The sequence below is a fragment of the Meriones unguiculatus genome, chromosome 10, assembly GCF_030254825.1.
Source record: "Meriones unguiculatus strain TT.TT164.6M chromosome 10, Bangor_MerUng_6.1, whole genome shotgun sequence".
In the NCBI taxonomy this organism is placed as follows: domain Eukaryota; kingdom Metazoa; phylum Chordata; class Mammalia; order Rodentia; family Muridae; genus Meriones; species Meriones unguiculatus.
Window position 1 is genome coordinate 42,612,324 of NC_083358.1, and position 17,050 is coordinate 42,629,373.

Below are 17,050 nucleotides of genomic sequence, written 5' to 3' on the forward strand. Positions count from 1 at the left end.
AGTTTGAGGCCAGTCTGGCCTACAAAGTGAGTCCAGGATAGGCAGGGCTACACAGAGAAACCCTGTGTCGAAAAACCAAAAAAAGAAAAACAAACAAACAAAAATCAAGTCTTTCTTAAAAGCAGGTCTGTGGGGCTATAGAGATGGCTCAGTGGTTAAGAGCACTGGTTGCTCCTCCAGAGAACCAGGGTTTAATTCCCAGAACCCACATGGCAGCTCACAACTGTTTGTAACTCCAATTCAGGGGCTCCAACACCCTCATACAGACAACTATACAAGCAAAACACCAGTGCATATAAAACAAGAATAAACAGTTAAAATAAAATTAAGAAAAAGAAAAAAAAAAGCAAACTCTGTGTTCCTAGCCCACTTTTTATTCCTTACCATGGTGTCCAGAGTCCATTCATGACAGATAAAGTCTTTATTTAAAGTCTTTATTCTTTTCAAATATAAAATCAGGCTCTTCCCAGGTAAGACATAAAGCCCAGGGGAAGAATTCAGGATCACATTGCTAAAGGGTTAGGACTACACTTGCCATCTGCCACTCCCTTAGGTGGAATCAAAGGGCAGAAATTATAGCCTCAATCAAGGTCAAGGTCCCAAACCGGGACCTTAGGAGCTGGAGGACTCCAGCAGGTGGCCAGGAAGTTGAGGTCTGTCAGTGCTTGTCAGTGGGGCGAAGGCTCAGAGAAGCCAGGCGCCCCAGGGGTCCTCGGCGAGCATTGGTGGCCAGTCTTTGCTGTGCCAGGAAGGACTGGGCATGGGCTGGAGCCTGCTCTTCCCCAGCTCGCTGCTCCAAGGCCATGCCCTAGAGAGATGGTAAAATCGGCAGGGGCTCAGTGAGCCTACGTGAGCAGTGTAAACCTGATACAGCAGCTCCAGAGGCAGCCCACTCACCATGCTGTACCAGGCACTGATGAGCAGCTTTTCCTCCTGCTCCCGCTGACTCCGACTCTTCTCACAGTCCATCTGCGGGGGAGACAGGAGTCAGGGGCTGGGGGCTGCTGAGGGCTGCTTGAAGGGAAGAGGAGAGACCCACCTCCAGCTGCCGTATCCGCATGTTCCTCTCCCAGAGCTGTGTCCTCAGGGTTTGGAATTCTGGGGGCACTCCAGTGGGTGGCCGCTGCTTGGGTTCCAGGGTCTGAATGACCTAGGGATTGGAAAAAAGTCACAGGAGAGCAACCTTGATTATATAGTGATTTGCGCAGTTCTGGGGACTGACTGAAGTTAAGGCCTCACACATGCTTGGTAACATAGCTATATAAATAGCATTATTTTGTTTTGTTATTTGAGACAAGCCTCATTCAGATCAAGCCTCAAACTTGTGATCCTCTTGCCTTTAGGTCACAAGGTACCAGCATACCTGAATCTTTTTCTATCTGTCCACCCACCCACCCACCACCCACCACCCACCAATCTATCTATCCATCCATCCATCCACCTGAGACAGAGTCTCAGTATGCAGCCTGGCTGACCTCAGACTCATGGAGATTTAGCTCTCTACCTCCCAAGTGCTGAGAGGTTGCTGTGATCTTTTTATGCACTGTGTAAAGGCTGTCTTTGTATTACTCAAATAGTGATTTCTGTACTGGCAGCAATCTGATTACAGGCCAGACTTTGGTATTGTTATTCTTTGGCTGCATCATATTTTGTCAACACTCCCTCCAACACTTTCTGATTGGTTTAATAAAGAGCTGAATGGCCAATAGCAAAGGCTGGAGAGATAGGCAGGACTTCTGGCAGAGATGGGAACTCTGGGAAAGAATCGTGTGTGGGAAGAGTAGCCAGCTAGACTTGGAGGAAGAAACAGGGGCCAGTACTGAGAAGAGGTAATGAACCACGTGAAAAAAAGTAGATTAATATAAAGGGGTTAATTTAAGTCAAGAGCTAGTTAGGGAACAAGCCAAAGCTAAGGCCAAACATTAATAATAAAAGGTCTCCATGTCATTACTGGGAGATGGTGGTCCAAGAAAATCCTGTTACAATTAGCACCAATGGTTATACTGAGATTAAAGGAGTATATTAATACTATAATAATAAGTCATGCCTGACTCTTTTCTTTCCACCTATTTAAGCCTGAAGAATAGTTGGAAATAAACCACCCAGGCCCCTTACTTTGGCTTTATGTTATATACTTACTTATATTTTAGAATGCTAGAGGCTGAACCCAGGGCCTCCTGCCAGGCAAGTGTAGTTACGAGCCACACACCCATACCTACCCTGGCTGGTAGATTATAGACAAGTACTCTATCACTGAGCCATGTCACCTGCACTGCACTGGTGGATTTGAGGCAGAAGCTCTCCCACTGTGCTATGGCCCCCCAAGCTTCTTTGCAGACCCTTTTGATACAATTGGTTTGATAGCCCTTAGCAGCAGCAGCATGCAGAAGCCTATAATATGATGTAGTATGGTATGACAGGTGTTGAGTGCAGAGGGCAGAGATGTCCAAACTGGCAGAAGTGAAGTGATGTGATGGGAAGGGTGGGGAGTAGGACCTGAGGCAGGAGTGGGACACCGAGCATCCTCACCGTGCGTGCCTTGTCCACATAGCGGCGGTATCGTTCCTCCATGGCCCGCAAGTCTGCATCCTTCTTCTGCAGACTGTCCTGCAGCTCCTCAATCCGTCGAGCTGCTGAAGAACAAACAAGAGTTCCCAAGTCCCATGCTGCACCCTGGGCTCCTTCTAGCCCTGGCTACTGCTGGTTCCCGCTTACTGTTGCTGTCAGCGGGAGGCTCCAGCTCCTCAATGTACTCTCGTTTCCTCTGCAGCTCCAGATCAGCCTCATGCAGCTTCTGCCTGTGGGTGTGGAAGCAGCAGAATAGCCTTGGGCTGGCATCTCCATCTATCCACCCGCCCATCTGTCCATATGTCAGTCCGTCCGTCCATCCATGGTGTAGTGGATAATATATTCCAGGGCCTTGTCCATGCTAGCAAGTGCTCTGCTCTTGGGCCACCCCAGCGGATCACCGAACTCTAGGCTGATTCTCTGTAGCGGAGACACAATTCTGTCCCACTGGCTTTTCTTCTCTCCAAGCAGTAGCCCAGCGTCAGAAGCTTCATTATTGCCACCAAGACCTCCTTGCTCTGCCTAATATCTTCATCCCATGGTCCCCAAGTTGGTCTGGTACTTATCATCCCTTCATCCTCTTCCACTTTTAATACCTCAGCTTCATTCTCCACCCAGCAGCCAGGGTTGGTGTTTTGTTTTTAGGATTTACTGTGTGTTATATGTGCGCCTGTGTGGGCTGTACCACAGGTGTTTGTGTGCCAAAGGGAGGCAAAAGAGGGTGTGGATTTCCTGAAGCTGGAGTTACAGGTGGTTGTGAGCCACCTGACATGGGACTGAGACTCAAACTTGGCTCCTCTTGGGCTCTTAAGTGAAATGTCTCTCCAGCCCCAGGGATATTTTTATTTTTTACATCTTGTGGCTCTATGGATGAACCCAGGAGCCTTGCATTCACCAGGCCAGTGCTCTACCACTAAGTCAGATGCATGTATGTGGGCAGGGAGAGGGTTTTGTTTGTTTGTTTGTTTGGTTGGTTTTGTTTTGTTTTTTTGAGTCTCATGTAACCCCGAATGGCCTTAACCTGGATCTCCTTCTTCTGTCTCCTGAGCTGGAATCACAGGCCCATACCAGCCCCTATTTTTTTTTTCCTCAAAGACATTCTGGGCCAGAAATAATGGTGAATGCTATGCATATAACAGAAAAGAGGTTGAGGCAGGAGGATTACAAATCCTAAGCCAATCTAAGCCACAGGAAGAACTTGTTTTATAATAAGATAAAATAGGGAGTTAAGGGCTGGAGAGACGGCTCAGAGGTTAAGAGCACTAGCTGCTCTTCCAGAGGTCCTGAGTTCAATTCCCAGCAACTACTTGGTAGCTCATAACCATCTATAGTGAGATCTGGTGCCCTCTTCTGGCATGCAGGCAGAACACTAAATAATAAATAAAACAAATCTTTAAAAAAAACAGGGGGTAAGATCTCTCGCTGTTCTTGTAGAGGACGCCAAGTGTGCTTCTTAGCACCCATGGCGGCTCACAGCTCTCCCAGGGGGTGGGAGGTCTTCTTCTGAAGTCCACGGGCACAGTGGTAGACGTGCGGGCAAAACGCTCATACATAAAATCAATAAATTACACAGCACTTGGGAGATAGAGAGGAAGGAGGGTCAGGAATTCAAGCCAGCTTCAGTTACTCGACGTCCCTCTCAAAAAACAAAACAAACAAACAAAAGAAGACTGTGCTTGACCTGGGTTGATCGATCTCTTGACCCACAATTCTCCACACCTCTGCCCCTGGGGTTCCCACCACAGGAGTGCCAGCTCTCCGCACTTACAGATGATCCTCCAGCTTCCTCTTCAGCAGAGTGGGCTGGGGGAGAGAAGCAGCAGGGAGTGAGGCGGCGGAACAAGGTCTGAAAACCTGTGTGGGTAACGGTGGGGCGCCTCCCGGGCCCCGTGGTACTCACAGTGGCCTTCATTGGGCATCGGGCAGCAGGGGGGTGGGGAGAAAGGAGGATTACTGGGGAGCACAAGAGAGGGCCAGGCAGGGAAGAGGTGGACACTCACATCCTCAGTTTTGGCCCCTTGCTCCTGCAAGGCCTTCTGTAGATCTTCCACCTGGGCCCTTAGCTCAGACAGCTGCTGCTGGTTCAGCCTGGTGGGGAGGGGTGCTCAGGACTCGCACTTGGTCAGCTTGTAGATCTCTCTTCCGAACAAGCTGTCTAGGATTCTTACCGGTGCTGCGTCTCCAACCCATGCCGTGCCCGGTTGGCCTCCTCCAGGTGGCGCTGCAGCTCCTCCTGTCTCTCCCGGTCCGCGGCCTCCTGCTGGCACAGACGCTTGTTCTCCAGCTGAAGCCGCAGGAGAGTCTCTCTGAGGAACAGGGAGAAGCGAGTAGGACTGTGTTCCTGGACGGACAGCCCATCAGGTGAAACTCTGGGCCGAATGCTGCCTTGAAAAGAGCCCAGCCTTGGGGTAGGAGTACTGAGGACCTGGCCTGGCGCCGGTGGCTCTGGCTTTGGGGGCTGCCCTGGGCAAGGTGGATGGAGGACTAATGAGAGAAATCAAAGGGGGCGGGGCTCCAAAGGAGGTGCGTGAGGGTGGGGGATTAAAACATTTGCACCCAACTATGCAAAGCTGGGGTTGTAGGTTTGCATAGTGGGGTGGAAGTTACTAGAGCAGAGGATAAGGAACCGGACCGAGTAGGGGCTGCCAGGGCTGGAACCTGGGTCTCAGGTCAAAGCAAACAGGGCTAGGATGTAGGAATTTTGCAAAGCCACATGGGTTGGATTTCATTTGTGTACTGAACAAAAGCTCTTGGCCAGAGCAGAGCAGAAGCGGGAACTGGGAAGCTTAAGCCAGGCAACCAAGACCAGTGGTAGGCTTGGACTCCGAGAGTGGGCTGAGGAAGAGCCTTGCCTGACCTGGATGAGTCCAGCGCCTTAAAGGGTCTCAATATACCTGAGCTCTGCAGGCAGGATCTCTGCTGCCAAGTTTTCCGGTCCAGAAGGGGTAGGATCCAGCGACAGGTCTGAAGAAAACAAGAAATCTTCAGGTCCCCTTCCCGGGGCTCTCCTCTCAGGGACCATCCCTGAGGACTCAAGCACAGGCCCGGGCCACCCCAACCCCAGGCTGAAGCTCACCAGCTTGAGTCAATCCCCTTGGCTGCAGCTGGGCGCAACGGAGCTCTTCATTGGCTTCCCTCAGGGAGTCCCTCTCCGCCAACAGCCGCTACAGGGGCGGGATGCAAGATGCCAGTTGGACCTCCTGGGAAATGGGCTAGCCCAGGACACGAAGGGGGGAGCCTGGGCTGCAGGCTCAAGCCCTACCTCCTTCTCCTTCGTCACCAGGTCACACTTCTCCTCTAGGTTTCGGCACTCAAACAGCCACTTCTCAGCCTTCATGGCCTCTTCCTGCCACTGGCCCTGCAGCTCTTGTACCTGCAAGAGGGGTGGGCCTGAGACTCAGCAGAGGAATGTACTTACCACCAAGCCAGACAGCCTGAGCTGGAACCCTGGAACCCTGGAACCCGCAGAGCAGAAAGAGAAAACCAGCTTCTACAAGTTGCCTTCTGAACCCTTACACACTCATACACACGCACAAACTCACACACAAAATACATCAAGTGTAACTTAAGAAGGGAAGTTAGACTGGGTGGTGGTGGAGCACCCCTTTAATCCCAGCACTCAGGAGGCAGTGGCTCTATGAGTTCAAGGCCAGCCTGGTCTACAGAGTGAGTTCCAGGACAACCAAGGCTACACAGAGAAACCCTGTCTCAGAAACCAAAAAAAAAAAAAAGGAAGGAAAGGAAAGGAAAGGAAAGAAAAGAAAAGAAAAGAAAAGAAAGGAAAAGAAAAAGAAATTAAGACAGGGCTGGAGAGATGGCTCAACAAATAAGAGCACTGGCTCCTCTCCTCCAGAGGACAGGGGCTCCGATTCCCAGAACCCACGTGGGCCCTCACAGCTGTCTGTAATTCCAGTCCCAAGGGATCTGACGCCCTCTTCTGGCCTCCATGAGCAATAGGCACGCATGAGATGCAGACACACAGGCGGAGCAAACACCCATACACATAAATTTATTTAAAAAGAAAAGAAAAAAAGGGGGAAGAGGGGAGGAGGTGAGGACAGCAGAGATGGAGGGAGGTGCAGCAACCAGGCAGCCAAAGCGCTGGTGGAACCAGAAGGGACCGGTGGTGCCAAGAAGTTGGGAGGAGGGGTGCGTAGAGAGGCGGTGGGGCTTACAGAGCAGGCTGGCAGGGATGCCTCTAAAGCGTCGCCTGCTGAACACAAGAGGAGGCGCTACAGGGCTGTGCTGACAGAGGAATACAGAAACACGGGCGGGGCCGCTCAGGGGTGGCACGGCCTCACCTGCCTGCGCTGAGCCTCGAGCTGGGCACGCAGGGATCCCGCCCTGCGCAGCTCCTCTTCCAGCTGCCTCGTGCGCTCGGCGTCGCCCGCATTTCGCTCCTCCAGCTGCCGCACCTGCCGCCGGAGCTCCCGGAGCTCGCCCAGGCGGCGGCGGCAGCTGCTCAGAGTGGCCTCCAGCTGCCTTGCACGTTCAGAGGACTGTCTGAGAAAGGCATGGGGAGTGGAAAATTCAGAGGCCAGCTGGGATGTTGGGCAGGGAAGGGTTTCAGCCTGAGGGTTCGGGTTCGAGGCGTCAGCTAGGTCTGCAGAGCTGGTGGGGGTCATTAGGAAAGGTTCTCAGGGGTGGAACTATACAGGCCTGGTGGGTCAATAGAGGGAGTGATAAGGACACTTTGGGGTCACGGAGCAGCTGTGAGGAGTATTCAGAGGCTGTGAGAGGGTTCACTGGGTGTGTTAGCATTCTGAGAGTGTATGCGGTTACAGGTGAGGTCTTTGGAGATACAGAGGGCACTGTAGATTCCCAAGGGGCTGCGATGGTAGTTTAGAGGGCATCCGATAATCCCGGGGCATGATGGGATCCAATAGCAGGGGAGGTATTTATCAAAAGGTGTTGTCAGGTGTTGGCTAATGACACTGTAAACTCAGGGAGCTCCATGCATCCAGGAGGTCTCTCGGAATAAGCCCAGGACACTGTAGTGGGCCTAAGTGGCACTGCGTGGCTCAGGGTATCATGTTGATGCCTGGGAGATATGGCGAGTAAGTGCACTCAGCATCTGGAGTTGGCACTGCCATAGCACTGCCACATTCGCTACAGGTATGTGGTAGGCATTCAAGACCTGCTACCTACCGCAGCTCGTCCATCTCATCCTTCAGCGCTTGAGCCTCCTGGGATAGGCTGGTCAGCGCTTGGTTCCGCTGCTGCAGCTCCGTGACCTCCCGCTCCAGCTCCAAGCAGCGCAGCCGCTCATCTTCCCGGCTGCTCTCCAGCCTGGGGTGTCAGGGGAAAGACACATGAGGAGGATGCCCTTTGGCCCCAGTGCCCCGGCCCCGCCCCCAGCTGACCACACCTGAAATTCTCCTCCTGCAGCTGTTCTAGCTGCGACTGCAGAAGCAACAGCTTCTTGGCGGTGAGGCCTGGGGCGCTCTCCACTTCCGACCGGCCCACCCTCTCCCGCAGGGCAGCATTCTCTTGTGCCAGACTCTGCTTCTCCTCTGAAAGGAGCACAAGCTGTGGGCAGGGAAGACCAGTGAACTGGAGCATGAACCAGGTTCTGGGCGCGTAGGTTTATGCAAGTGGCCCTGTTCTGTCAGCCCCGCCCACCTGCCGCTCCAGATCCAGGTAGCGCTGCTGAAGTTCGTCGCCCTCCTCCACTTCCTCACTCAGGAAATAGTACCTGCGGGACTGATGAACAAGGTGGGCGGGAGATAAAGGACTCGGGGGTCCAGTCAGAGGGGAGGGAGTAGAAAAGCTGTGATTTCTGGGGATCCTGGGGAGGGGTCAGGAAACCCCAGGATCTAAGAGCAGGCTGGGGCCCTAAGAGAACAGAAGAAGAGTAATTTTCTAACCCTTGAGCTCTGGCAAGGGAAGAGGCTGAGACCCAGAGAGGGCTGGGATGGTTGATTAAGCTTAAGGATTACAAGCACCCTTATAAGGTGCTCTCCTGTGATCCCAGCTACAATTGAGGCTGAGCCAGGAGGATCAAAAGTTCACCCTTGCTGCCTGGACAGGCCTTTCCATCTTAGCAGACCAGAGGACCCGCAGTGAGGTCGAAGTTTTGCCATCTTTACCTGTGTATCAAAGTTCCCATAAGTCTCCGGTGACGGGGAATCAGAAGTGTCTTTTGTCATGAGCTGTGGAAGGGGACACTGTGATGAGCTAGGTTCTCTAATGCAACCTTCAAAGCTTCTACAATTCAGCCTAGAAGCCCCCTCCCCTCCCCCCTAACCAGAAAACTCCTGCCCAGAGGCTCCCTCCACTGAGAAAAAAAAAAAAAAAAAAAAAGCCAAACCTTTTGTGGCTTCAGGGTTCTGACTTGAGAGCTGACATACAAAAGATGTGACCTGCTGACTTCCAGGCAGAGGCCAGATCTTACCAGGCAAGGCCAGGTCTGTGCCCAGTTACCTCTACCCTAGAAACGTCCCCTCCCCTGACCCTTGTGGTTTGCACAGGGGGTGCCCTCACCCACCTCCTGGATGGCTTCCATCACTACCTGCTGAACAGACTCCTCCAGCGTCATAATTCTTTGGATGTACTCTGGGGATGAAGGTGGAGGGGAGAGGCTGAGACCAGGGATGGGTTGGAGAGGAAAGAGTATTTCCTCAGGGTTTCCTCTGGGAGCTCTCTGGCTTCCTCCCTGCCAGCCCTCCTCATACCATACCCTGTTTTTTCTCACAACTGATAGCACAGCCCAGTACCAACTGAAGCAGTTTGCCGAGCTCTGCAGGATCTGAGACCTCGCCGATGAGGCTGATGTCTGGAAGGTGCTGTTCTGACACAGGGTGCCCCAGGACCTGAGAACACAGGGAGAAGTTGCTGTGAGGAGGGATCACAGACTGAACCTGTCTCCCAACTCAGCCCCCTAAATCCCTTTGCAGTTACTCACATCCTTCGAGTACTCCATCAGGCTCTGTAAGAGCTTCTCCAGTGTCCTGACCTAGGGAGGACAAGGAGGTATCTATGCATGGGGGTCTGGAGCAATCCCTCCTTGCAAACCTGCTCTCACTTCCTCCCCAGCCTCAATTTTCATTCCCTGCTTGTTCCACCTTGTTGTTTGGCCCTGTTCTAAATTTCCTTCTCCTCCAAAGCTGACCTGCACTGTCTGCACTTAGTACCCACCTCATCATCTTTTATTCAAAGTCCCAAAATCCAATGGCTTCTCCCTGCCTGGCACTACTGCTCTCATCACTTGCTTGGATGACTTGCACCCACTGCTTCTCATCTCCCACCTTTTTTTGGTTGGGGTAGGAGTTCTGGTGATCAAATCCAGGGCCTTAGGTATGGTAGACGAGGGCCTTCCCACCGAGCCGCTCCTCCAGCTCCTTACCAGTATATTCCACTTCCTGCCCCTCACTGCTAGGCTCTGGGCAAGCTGGTGCTCACCAAGCTGCATTCCCAACTCTTCATCTCTTACTCTTGCTGCTTGCACTGAATTCCTCCCCAGGCAGCCAGGGGCAGTTTCTAAATGACTGAGCCAGGTTGTCTTTCTTCTGCTAAAACAATTCTCTGCCTATCCACAGTACTTAAAATAGAATCCTTGCCAGGAATGGTGGCATCTGCCTTTAATCCCAACACTTGGGAGACAGAGGCAGGTGGATTTCTGAATTTGAGGCCAGCTTGGTCTACAGAGCAAGTTCCAGGACAGCCATAGCTACACAGAAAAAAAAACTGTCTTCAAAAAGACAAAACAAAACAAAAAACAACAAAAAAGTACCTACATATCCTCTGCTGCTCTCACAGACCTCCTTTTATTGTTTTCATAGATTTATCTGAATTTGTTTCGTTGGGTATTTTTAGATTCATTTTATTTTTTAATCGTGTGTGTGTGTGGAGAGAAACAGGCAGAGAGAGAGAGAACACAAGTGCCTGCAGAGGCCAGAAGTACCAGAGCTCCTGGAGCTGAAGTTACAGATGAGATGGCTCAGAGCTGCTTAATGTCTGTGCTGAAAGCTGAATGCAGGTTCTCTGTAAGAGCAGAACTCATTTTTTATTGTTATTTATTTTTGTGGTTTTTCCAGACAGTGTTTCTGTGTAGCCTTGACTGTGCTGGACTCGCTTTGCAGAAGAGGCTGTCCTTGAACTCACGGAGATCGCCTACCTCTGCCTCCCAAGTGCTGGGATGACAGGCGTCTGCCACTGTGTCAGGCTCAGCATTCATTCTTAACCACTAAGTCATTCCTCTGTGCAGTTGTTTTTGTTTTTTGTTTTTGAAACAGCATCTCATGTGACTCAGAATGACTTCTAACTCCCTGTGTAGCCACCAAGGTTAACCTTGAATTCTTGATCCTCTTGCCTCCTAAGGGCTAAGATCCCATTTGTGCCACCTGGTCTGGCTACCACCCACCACAGGCACTCCCTGCTGAGAAGGAGTTGAACCCAGGACCTTGTGTTGGGTGAGCACACTCTCTACTGCTGAGCTATATCCCTGGATCCCTTTTTAAAGTGTTGAAACAGGATAAGTTGCCCAAGCTGATGGAGAATTTGTCATCCTCCTGCTTCAGCATAGCCAAATAGCTGGGATTACAAGCACTTGCCACTATACTTCTTGGGAGTTAACGTTTGTGTATATGCCCTTTGCCTGCAACACAGGAATGATGGCAAGTTTGTGGTGCTCCGTATAAAGAACAAAAATAGCTTGCTGATCACCAGACATCTGGCTCTCTTCCTGGCAGGTCGGCCTGTCCGTCACGCAGGGCATGTGTCTAGCTGTCCCTTTACAATCACCTCTCAGATCCATCTAGTTATTCCCTAGCCATGAGTCCACCTGTCACCTTCAACCTCCAGCTGGGACTCGGGTCCTCTGTGATGCCCTGGAGCCATGCGTCGTTGAACCAGGAAGGGTCTCTAGGGGCAGAAAGGTGGTATGAGCTGGCTGAGGAGCCCTTCAGGATCCTCCCACTCAGCCTCACTCACATTTGATTCAGCACATGGGCTATGGCGAGTCCGCTGCTCAGGTCCTGAGGGCTGGCACAGGGGGACGGAACTTGGAACGTCTGCAACTAAAGGGGGCCAGAAGGGGCAAAGGAAAATTCAGGAACTGGAACAACTTCCTTCCAAGACTTTTTTCCCCCAGACACTTCACAGGGTTGGCAGGGCCTGTAGCACCATTAGATCAATTCTTAGGGGGCGTGGCTTCTACACACCTGGGCATCTGGGCAGTGAGGGGGCGTGGCTCATTTCACTCAGCCGGACAAACTCGGCCAGCCCAGGTTAGGGCGTTGCCAAGGAGTCACCTGGTCCCCACGACTAACATGTGACCAGGTCTGTGCCCCAGAGGGGCGGGGCCTCACCTGTTCTTTCCTCTCAGGCCTGCCCACGTGACAGAAGCAGGTGGTCAGGTCAGAGTCCAACGGCCCAGCCGGCCTACGACCTAGTCCTCCTTCCAGCCCCGAGAGAGGAAAGAAGACCACCACAGGGCGAGAGGAGAGGGCGCACACCTGACCCAGCCCCGCCCCCCGACCTACCCAGGTGAGCAGAGACCCGCATAACTCGGCCTTGTCCACACTCATGGCTCCGGATCGAATTCGATCCGGGCCAAGGAGCCCCAGCGCGCAGCAGCTGTCTCCGGGTCCGCCACCAGCGAGCGCCCGAAGCCAAGACCTCCCGCTCGGCCTAGAGCGCCGCCCCGCTCCATCCCGCCCCTAGGCACAGGCTCCGCCCCAGACACATGATCTCTTGCAAAGGCGCCTCTCGGCCTCGCCATCTTGGCTACGGGACGCCAGCGGGCGTGCAGGCCGCCGCTAGGTGTCAGTGTGGCTCAGTCCTGCCGGCGGGGAGAGCGGTGGCCTGGGCTGCCGCGGCCTTTCTTTTTGAGGTGGCGTCGTCCCGAGATCCTTCCAGGGCGGATCTGCCGCACCCAGCCTCACAGGCACACTCATGGGTCTTTCCCCAAAGCTGAAAGAAGGCCTGTTTAGCCGCGTTACGGTATGGGCGGAGAAAGATTAATGCATCCCGTAGACGCGGAGTAAGACGATCCTCCAAAGAGTCTTCCCGGGAGAAGTGACTCCGGGGTCCTTCGAGAAGGCACGGAATGGTCGGGAGCAGGAATGGTCAAGTGGCAGATAGCCTGAATAAAAGACTACGCGCTTGCCCAGCCGGGAGTCGCCTTCCCTGAGCTCCTTCCCAGCCCCCGGTGCTTTGAGCATCTTCCTGCTTTAAAATCTTGGCTAGGCCAAAGCTGCGGGTCACTTGAAGCCCACCAGGGGGCGCGCAGACCGCAGGAACGCATCCTTCTGGGAAAAGGGTGCGTCCACCGGTTGAGCAAGCTTAGGTGATCACAGAGGGCACAAAAGAAAGACCGATTTTTAACAATAAAGTCTTAAGACATCATTTGTGGAGTGCTTGCTCTTCGCAGTCATTACATTAATCTATATATCCACAGACAATGGAATGCCCTCCACGACCCTAGGAGTAAAGTGCTGCTTTCATTCCCTGGTTTTCTTAATGTTAGAAATTTTATTATTTAAAAAATTTTGCAAACCCGCCGTTTTGCAGATGAACAGTACAAAGTACACCGGCTTTGATGCCAGGGGTAAAGCCCCAGACCTTGCCCTTTGACCCCTGGGTCTACTGGAAGCCCCTCCCCCGAATGCGGGTGGGGTAAGGTGCTGTAATTAGAGGCTATTAAATGTACCCAGAGGGAGGAGCGGAGCCGGCTCCGCTTTGGGACGGTCCAGGTCGGAGGGAGTAATGTTCAGCTTCCATCAACTCACTGAGGCCAGATCCAGAGACTCTGTGTGGGGGGGTGAGTCCCAGTGACATCAGCCACCTGCCCCACCACGGATATTCTGGTTACAACCCACTCAGACTCTCAACTACACACACCAGAGAGCCCTGGAGGCTGCTTCACACTTCCACAACCCCTTCACACCTTGTTTTCGAGATTCTAGTCCCCTGTGATGGGGACAGAGAGGACTGTGCTTCCAGGCCGGAGTGGGCAAATGGAAACAAAGTTACGCTGTCCTACACACACACACCTGGTAACCATGATTTCTACAAGAATGTGTGGCTGACATTCTGGGACACAAAGATTTGGGGTGAGGAGTTACAGGGATTTTGAAGTTCTGGAGGATTTTGGGAATCCAGGTATAGGGGGTGTGACTTAGGTTGTTCCAATGTTGGTGTGATGTTACAGGAATCCCAGAGGTTCAAGAAGGCAAGATTTAAATGAAGCCTGGACGCAGAGGCATGTGGCTCTCTGAGTTTGAGGTCAGCCTGGTCTACAGAGAGAAGTTCCAGGACATTCAGGTCTACACAGAGAAACCCTGCCTCAAAAAAACAAAAACACGCAAAAAAAAAAATTTAATGAAGGTTAGGAGTTGAGTGTGATAGTGGCCTACACCTTTAATCCCAGTACTCCGGAGGCAGAGTCAGGGGGATTGCTGTGAGTTTGAGGCCATCTTGGTCTACAGAGTGAGTTCCATGATAGTAAGGACTGCATAGAGAGATCCTATCTCAAAATAAATAAATACTTACATACATAAATGAGGGTGCTCTGTACTGGGGAAGGATCTGTAACTTCAGGATCAGCAAGGAGTCCCACCATCTAAGGGGGAAGAAAAGAAAGCAACAGGCAACAGGGAAGACTTGCAATCTGTTTTTCATGACCAAGGAACTATGCCATGGATACAAGTGCCTTTAATTCTGCAAAAGGAGCCATAAATTCTTCCTTTAGGACTGACCTCATATTTAGGATGACAAGCCATTGTAGGTGTAGGGAAACTCAAAGTTGCAGAGAGCTGAAGGACTCCATTTATAGGAACCCAGAGGCCCTGCAAGTTTGCATCAGTAAACTCTAGCTGGTTTGGGGACCCCCCTCTTCCTCCTCCTCTTTCCAGTAACAGCTGGACCTAGCCTGGGCTGTACTGCTGGGAAGTGAGTGACTCAACTCCTCCCTAAAGGCCACAGCTGGACCCCAGCCCATCCCCTTCAGCCTGCACATCTGGACATTGATCCAGTCACCACAGCTGGGATGGGGACCCGGAGTTCCACAGCCAGAGACAGCACCCACCCACTCACTCATACGCAATCCTTCTGTGCACAACTACCATGGGGACCCTGACAGTCTCTCTGCACCTAGTCCCTGGAGTTCTGCTGGCAGTCCTATCATGCTCCTGCCTCACCACTTTGTGTATCTAAATCCAAGGGAAATGTGCTTACCTCTGTGTAGGTGTGAGGTGGGGAGGTCTATGATTGGGTTAGCCTCCACTTGTGTCTTGGGATCCTGGAGTTTGTGTGTGATTTGATGGCTGTCAGGAAGTTCAGGGCATTAATCTGCATAACAAACAAGTTTAGATGATGGGTGTATGGGCTGCAGAGATGGCTCAGCTGATAAGAACACTTTTTGCTCTTGCAGAGGATACAGTTTGGTTCCCAGCATCCACATGCTGACTCATAGCCACCCATAACTTCAGTACTAGGAGATTTGACATACGTGTGCACCAGGCACATAATGATGGTGCACATACGTGCATGTAGGCCAACATTCATACACATACAAAAAGGAATCTAAAAAATAATCTTGAATAAAAGCTGGGCTTGGTGGGGGCACACCTGGGAAGGGAAGACAAAAGAACCAGAATTCAAGGCAAGTTGGAGGAGAGTCTGAACTGCCTCAGACACTGTCTCTAAAAACAGTAAGCGCAGGGCATTGTGGTGTTTGCTCTTAATCCCAGCATTCAGAAGGAAGCATGTTGGCTCTCTCTGAGTTCAAGGTGAGCCTCGTCAACAGTGAGACGCTGTCACAAAAACAAGCCAAAAATACCAGCTTTGGTGATTCACACCTTTAATCCCAGCACTAGGGAGTCAAAATGTAGGTAGATCTCTATGATCAAGGCAAGACTGGTCTACATAACAAGACTCAGGCCAGCCAGGGTTACACAGTGACAAACAAAAATCCGGTGCAGGAGTACCAGGAAGCCTCATTCACCCCCCTTGTGTTTCTCTGCATAGTCCAGCAGAGTCTATGAGGCTGTTCTGTTGTCATTCTGTCTTCCTGTGTCTGTGCCATCTACAGGCTTCTCAGTATGATCCTTTTGGGTCACTGTGTTGCTTTCTGTGAGAAATGTGACAGCCAGTGCCTCGGGTTGGCATTGGGATCTATCATACCCTACTGCTTTGATGTTTTTTTACAGTTTAGTAGAATCTGTGTTTCTGAGTAGAGAAAAAGGATTCTTTTATTAGGCATTTGTATCCAGCCTTTGTTTTTCTGTGATAATGATCCCTTATCAAGGGCCTTGGCTTATCATACCCCTATAACAATCAAAATATCTGTGTGTTGCCCTGTGACAACTCAACATGGCTGTCTCTACCTTGTGTCTCAGCCACAATTTCCACTTGAGGGGTACCTGTGGGACAGTCCAAATCCCAGGTGACAAAGGCTGCTCTCCTTCGCCTCAGCGGTGTGGCATTATGTAAAAGCCTGTATGTGCATGAGGCTATGTTTATGTATCTACACACACCTTATGTGGCCGATGTGCCGCGCCACTCCGTCCTGACGGTGTGACCCTGTCCGTGTTCTCAGCGCTAGCCGGGCAGGGTTTCTGCTGGCCTGCGGCAGGTGTAGCCTGTGTCCGTGGGATGCTGTGGGTCAGAACTGTTCGAGACCTTGTGTGTGGACGGGGGTGTCACCCCAGACAGCCTACTCAGTGGAGGGATCGACATGCGCACTGCGGTCGCTGGCCGCGGCTCTCCTCTGGGAGAACTCCACCCCGCATTGCGGGGGCGCGTGCGTCGTTCGTGACGTGAGACACGAAGGAGTTCGCTGCGTGCGTGGAGCCCGACGCGGTCGTGCGTGCGAGTGCAGGCCGGGGGTGGGGTGGCTGTGCGTGAGCACGCGGGGGCAGCCGCGGGAGCGCGCGGGGACCAGTGCGGCACCATGAGAGACTTCGCAGCGCAGGTGAAACTCGCAGGGGGACTGCCGTTAACCCCTTCCTGCCAGACCTGAAACTCGGGCCCCAGGGCCAAACGAACGGGGGCTTCCCCAGCATGCTGGGCGGGGCAGCCCCTGCTGGGAAGACCTTCCACCAGTGAGCTGAGACCACCCCCCCGGTTGCCATGGAAACAGCTTCCTGGATCAGCCGGCACTTGCTTCCTCCCGCTCTGCCCTTCCTCTTGCCGACCATGTGCTTCCCACTCCTGATCTCTGCACCGCGGGGCTGGGGGTCAGTAGGGCCAAGGCGTGCGTGACTCAGGCCAGCCCTGGGGTCCCCAGACCGCACTCGGCCTCACTCCTCCTGCTCTGCCTGGGTGACTCATGCCTCGCGGCTTTCCCTGTATATGACTCAGGACCCTGGGGAGGGGACTTTGGGACCCCCCCTCCGGGCATCAAGGACTAGGAATCAAGTTCTGAGGACCTCGAGTGAGTGGTCACCCTTCAGGAGACAGGAGGCTGGCCAGGGGTCCCCTTTCGTTGGCTATTGCTAAAGTCATTGGGGGCGCTCTCCCATCCCTGAATTAACAGATT

At 52.5% G+C, this 17,050-nt stretch overlaps 1 protein-coding gene across 5 annotated transcripts; it reads right to left on the reverse strand.

Moving 5' to 3' along the window:
* Positions 1 to 420: 420 nt before the first annotated feature.
* Positions 421 to 12,865, reverse strand: Hook2 (hook microtubule tethering protein 2). Of its 5 annotated transcripts, none has more exons than XM_060392322.1 (22): positions 12,051 to 12,865; positions 11,500 to 11,585; positions 11,358 to 11,430; positions 9,473 to 9,523; positions 9,285 to 9,380; positions 9,056 to 9,123; positions 8,658 to 8,720; positions 8,191 to 8,271; positions 7,937 to 8,097; positions 7,717 to 7,857; positions 6,870 to 7,071; positions 5,831 to 5,941; positions 5,645 to 5,732; positions 5,463 to 5,532; positions 4,737 to 4,874; positions 4,569 to 4,656; positions 4,337 to 4,371; positions 2,716 to 2,798; positions 2,530 to 2,630; positions 1,040 to 1,150; positions 898 to 969; positions 421 to 808 (listed from the first exon to the last, which is right to left on the reverse strand). In XM_060392322.1, the coding sequence occupies exons 1-22, from the start codon at positions 12,070 to 12,072 to the stop codon at positions 659 to 661; spliced, it is 2,091 nt and encodes a 696-aa protein (XP_060248305.1). In that variant the 5' UTR covers positions 12,073 to 12,865; the 3' UTR covers positions 421 to 658. The 5 variants fall into 5 exon arrangements, with proteins under 5 accessions (XP_060248305.1, XP_021487866.1, XP_021487867.1 ...); XM_021632191.2 differs by having other exon boundaries at positions 9,248 to 9,380; positions 12,051 to 12,864; XM_021632192.2 differs by having other exon boundaries at positions 2,530 to 2,633; positions 12,051 to 12,862.
* Between the last annotated feature and the right edge of the window lie 4,185 nt (positions 12,866 to 17,050).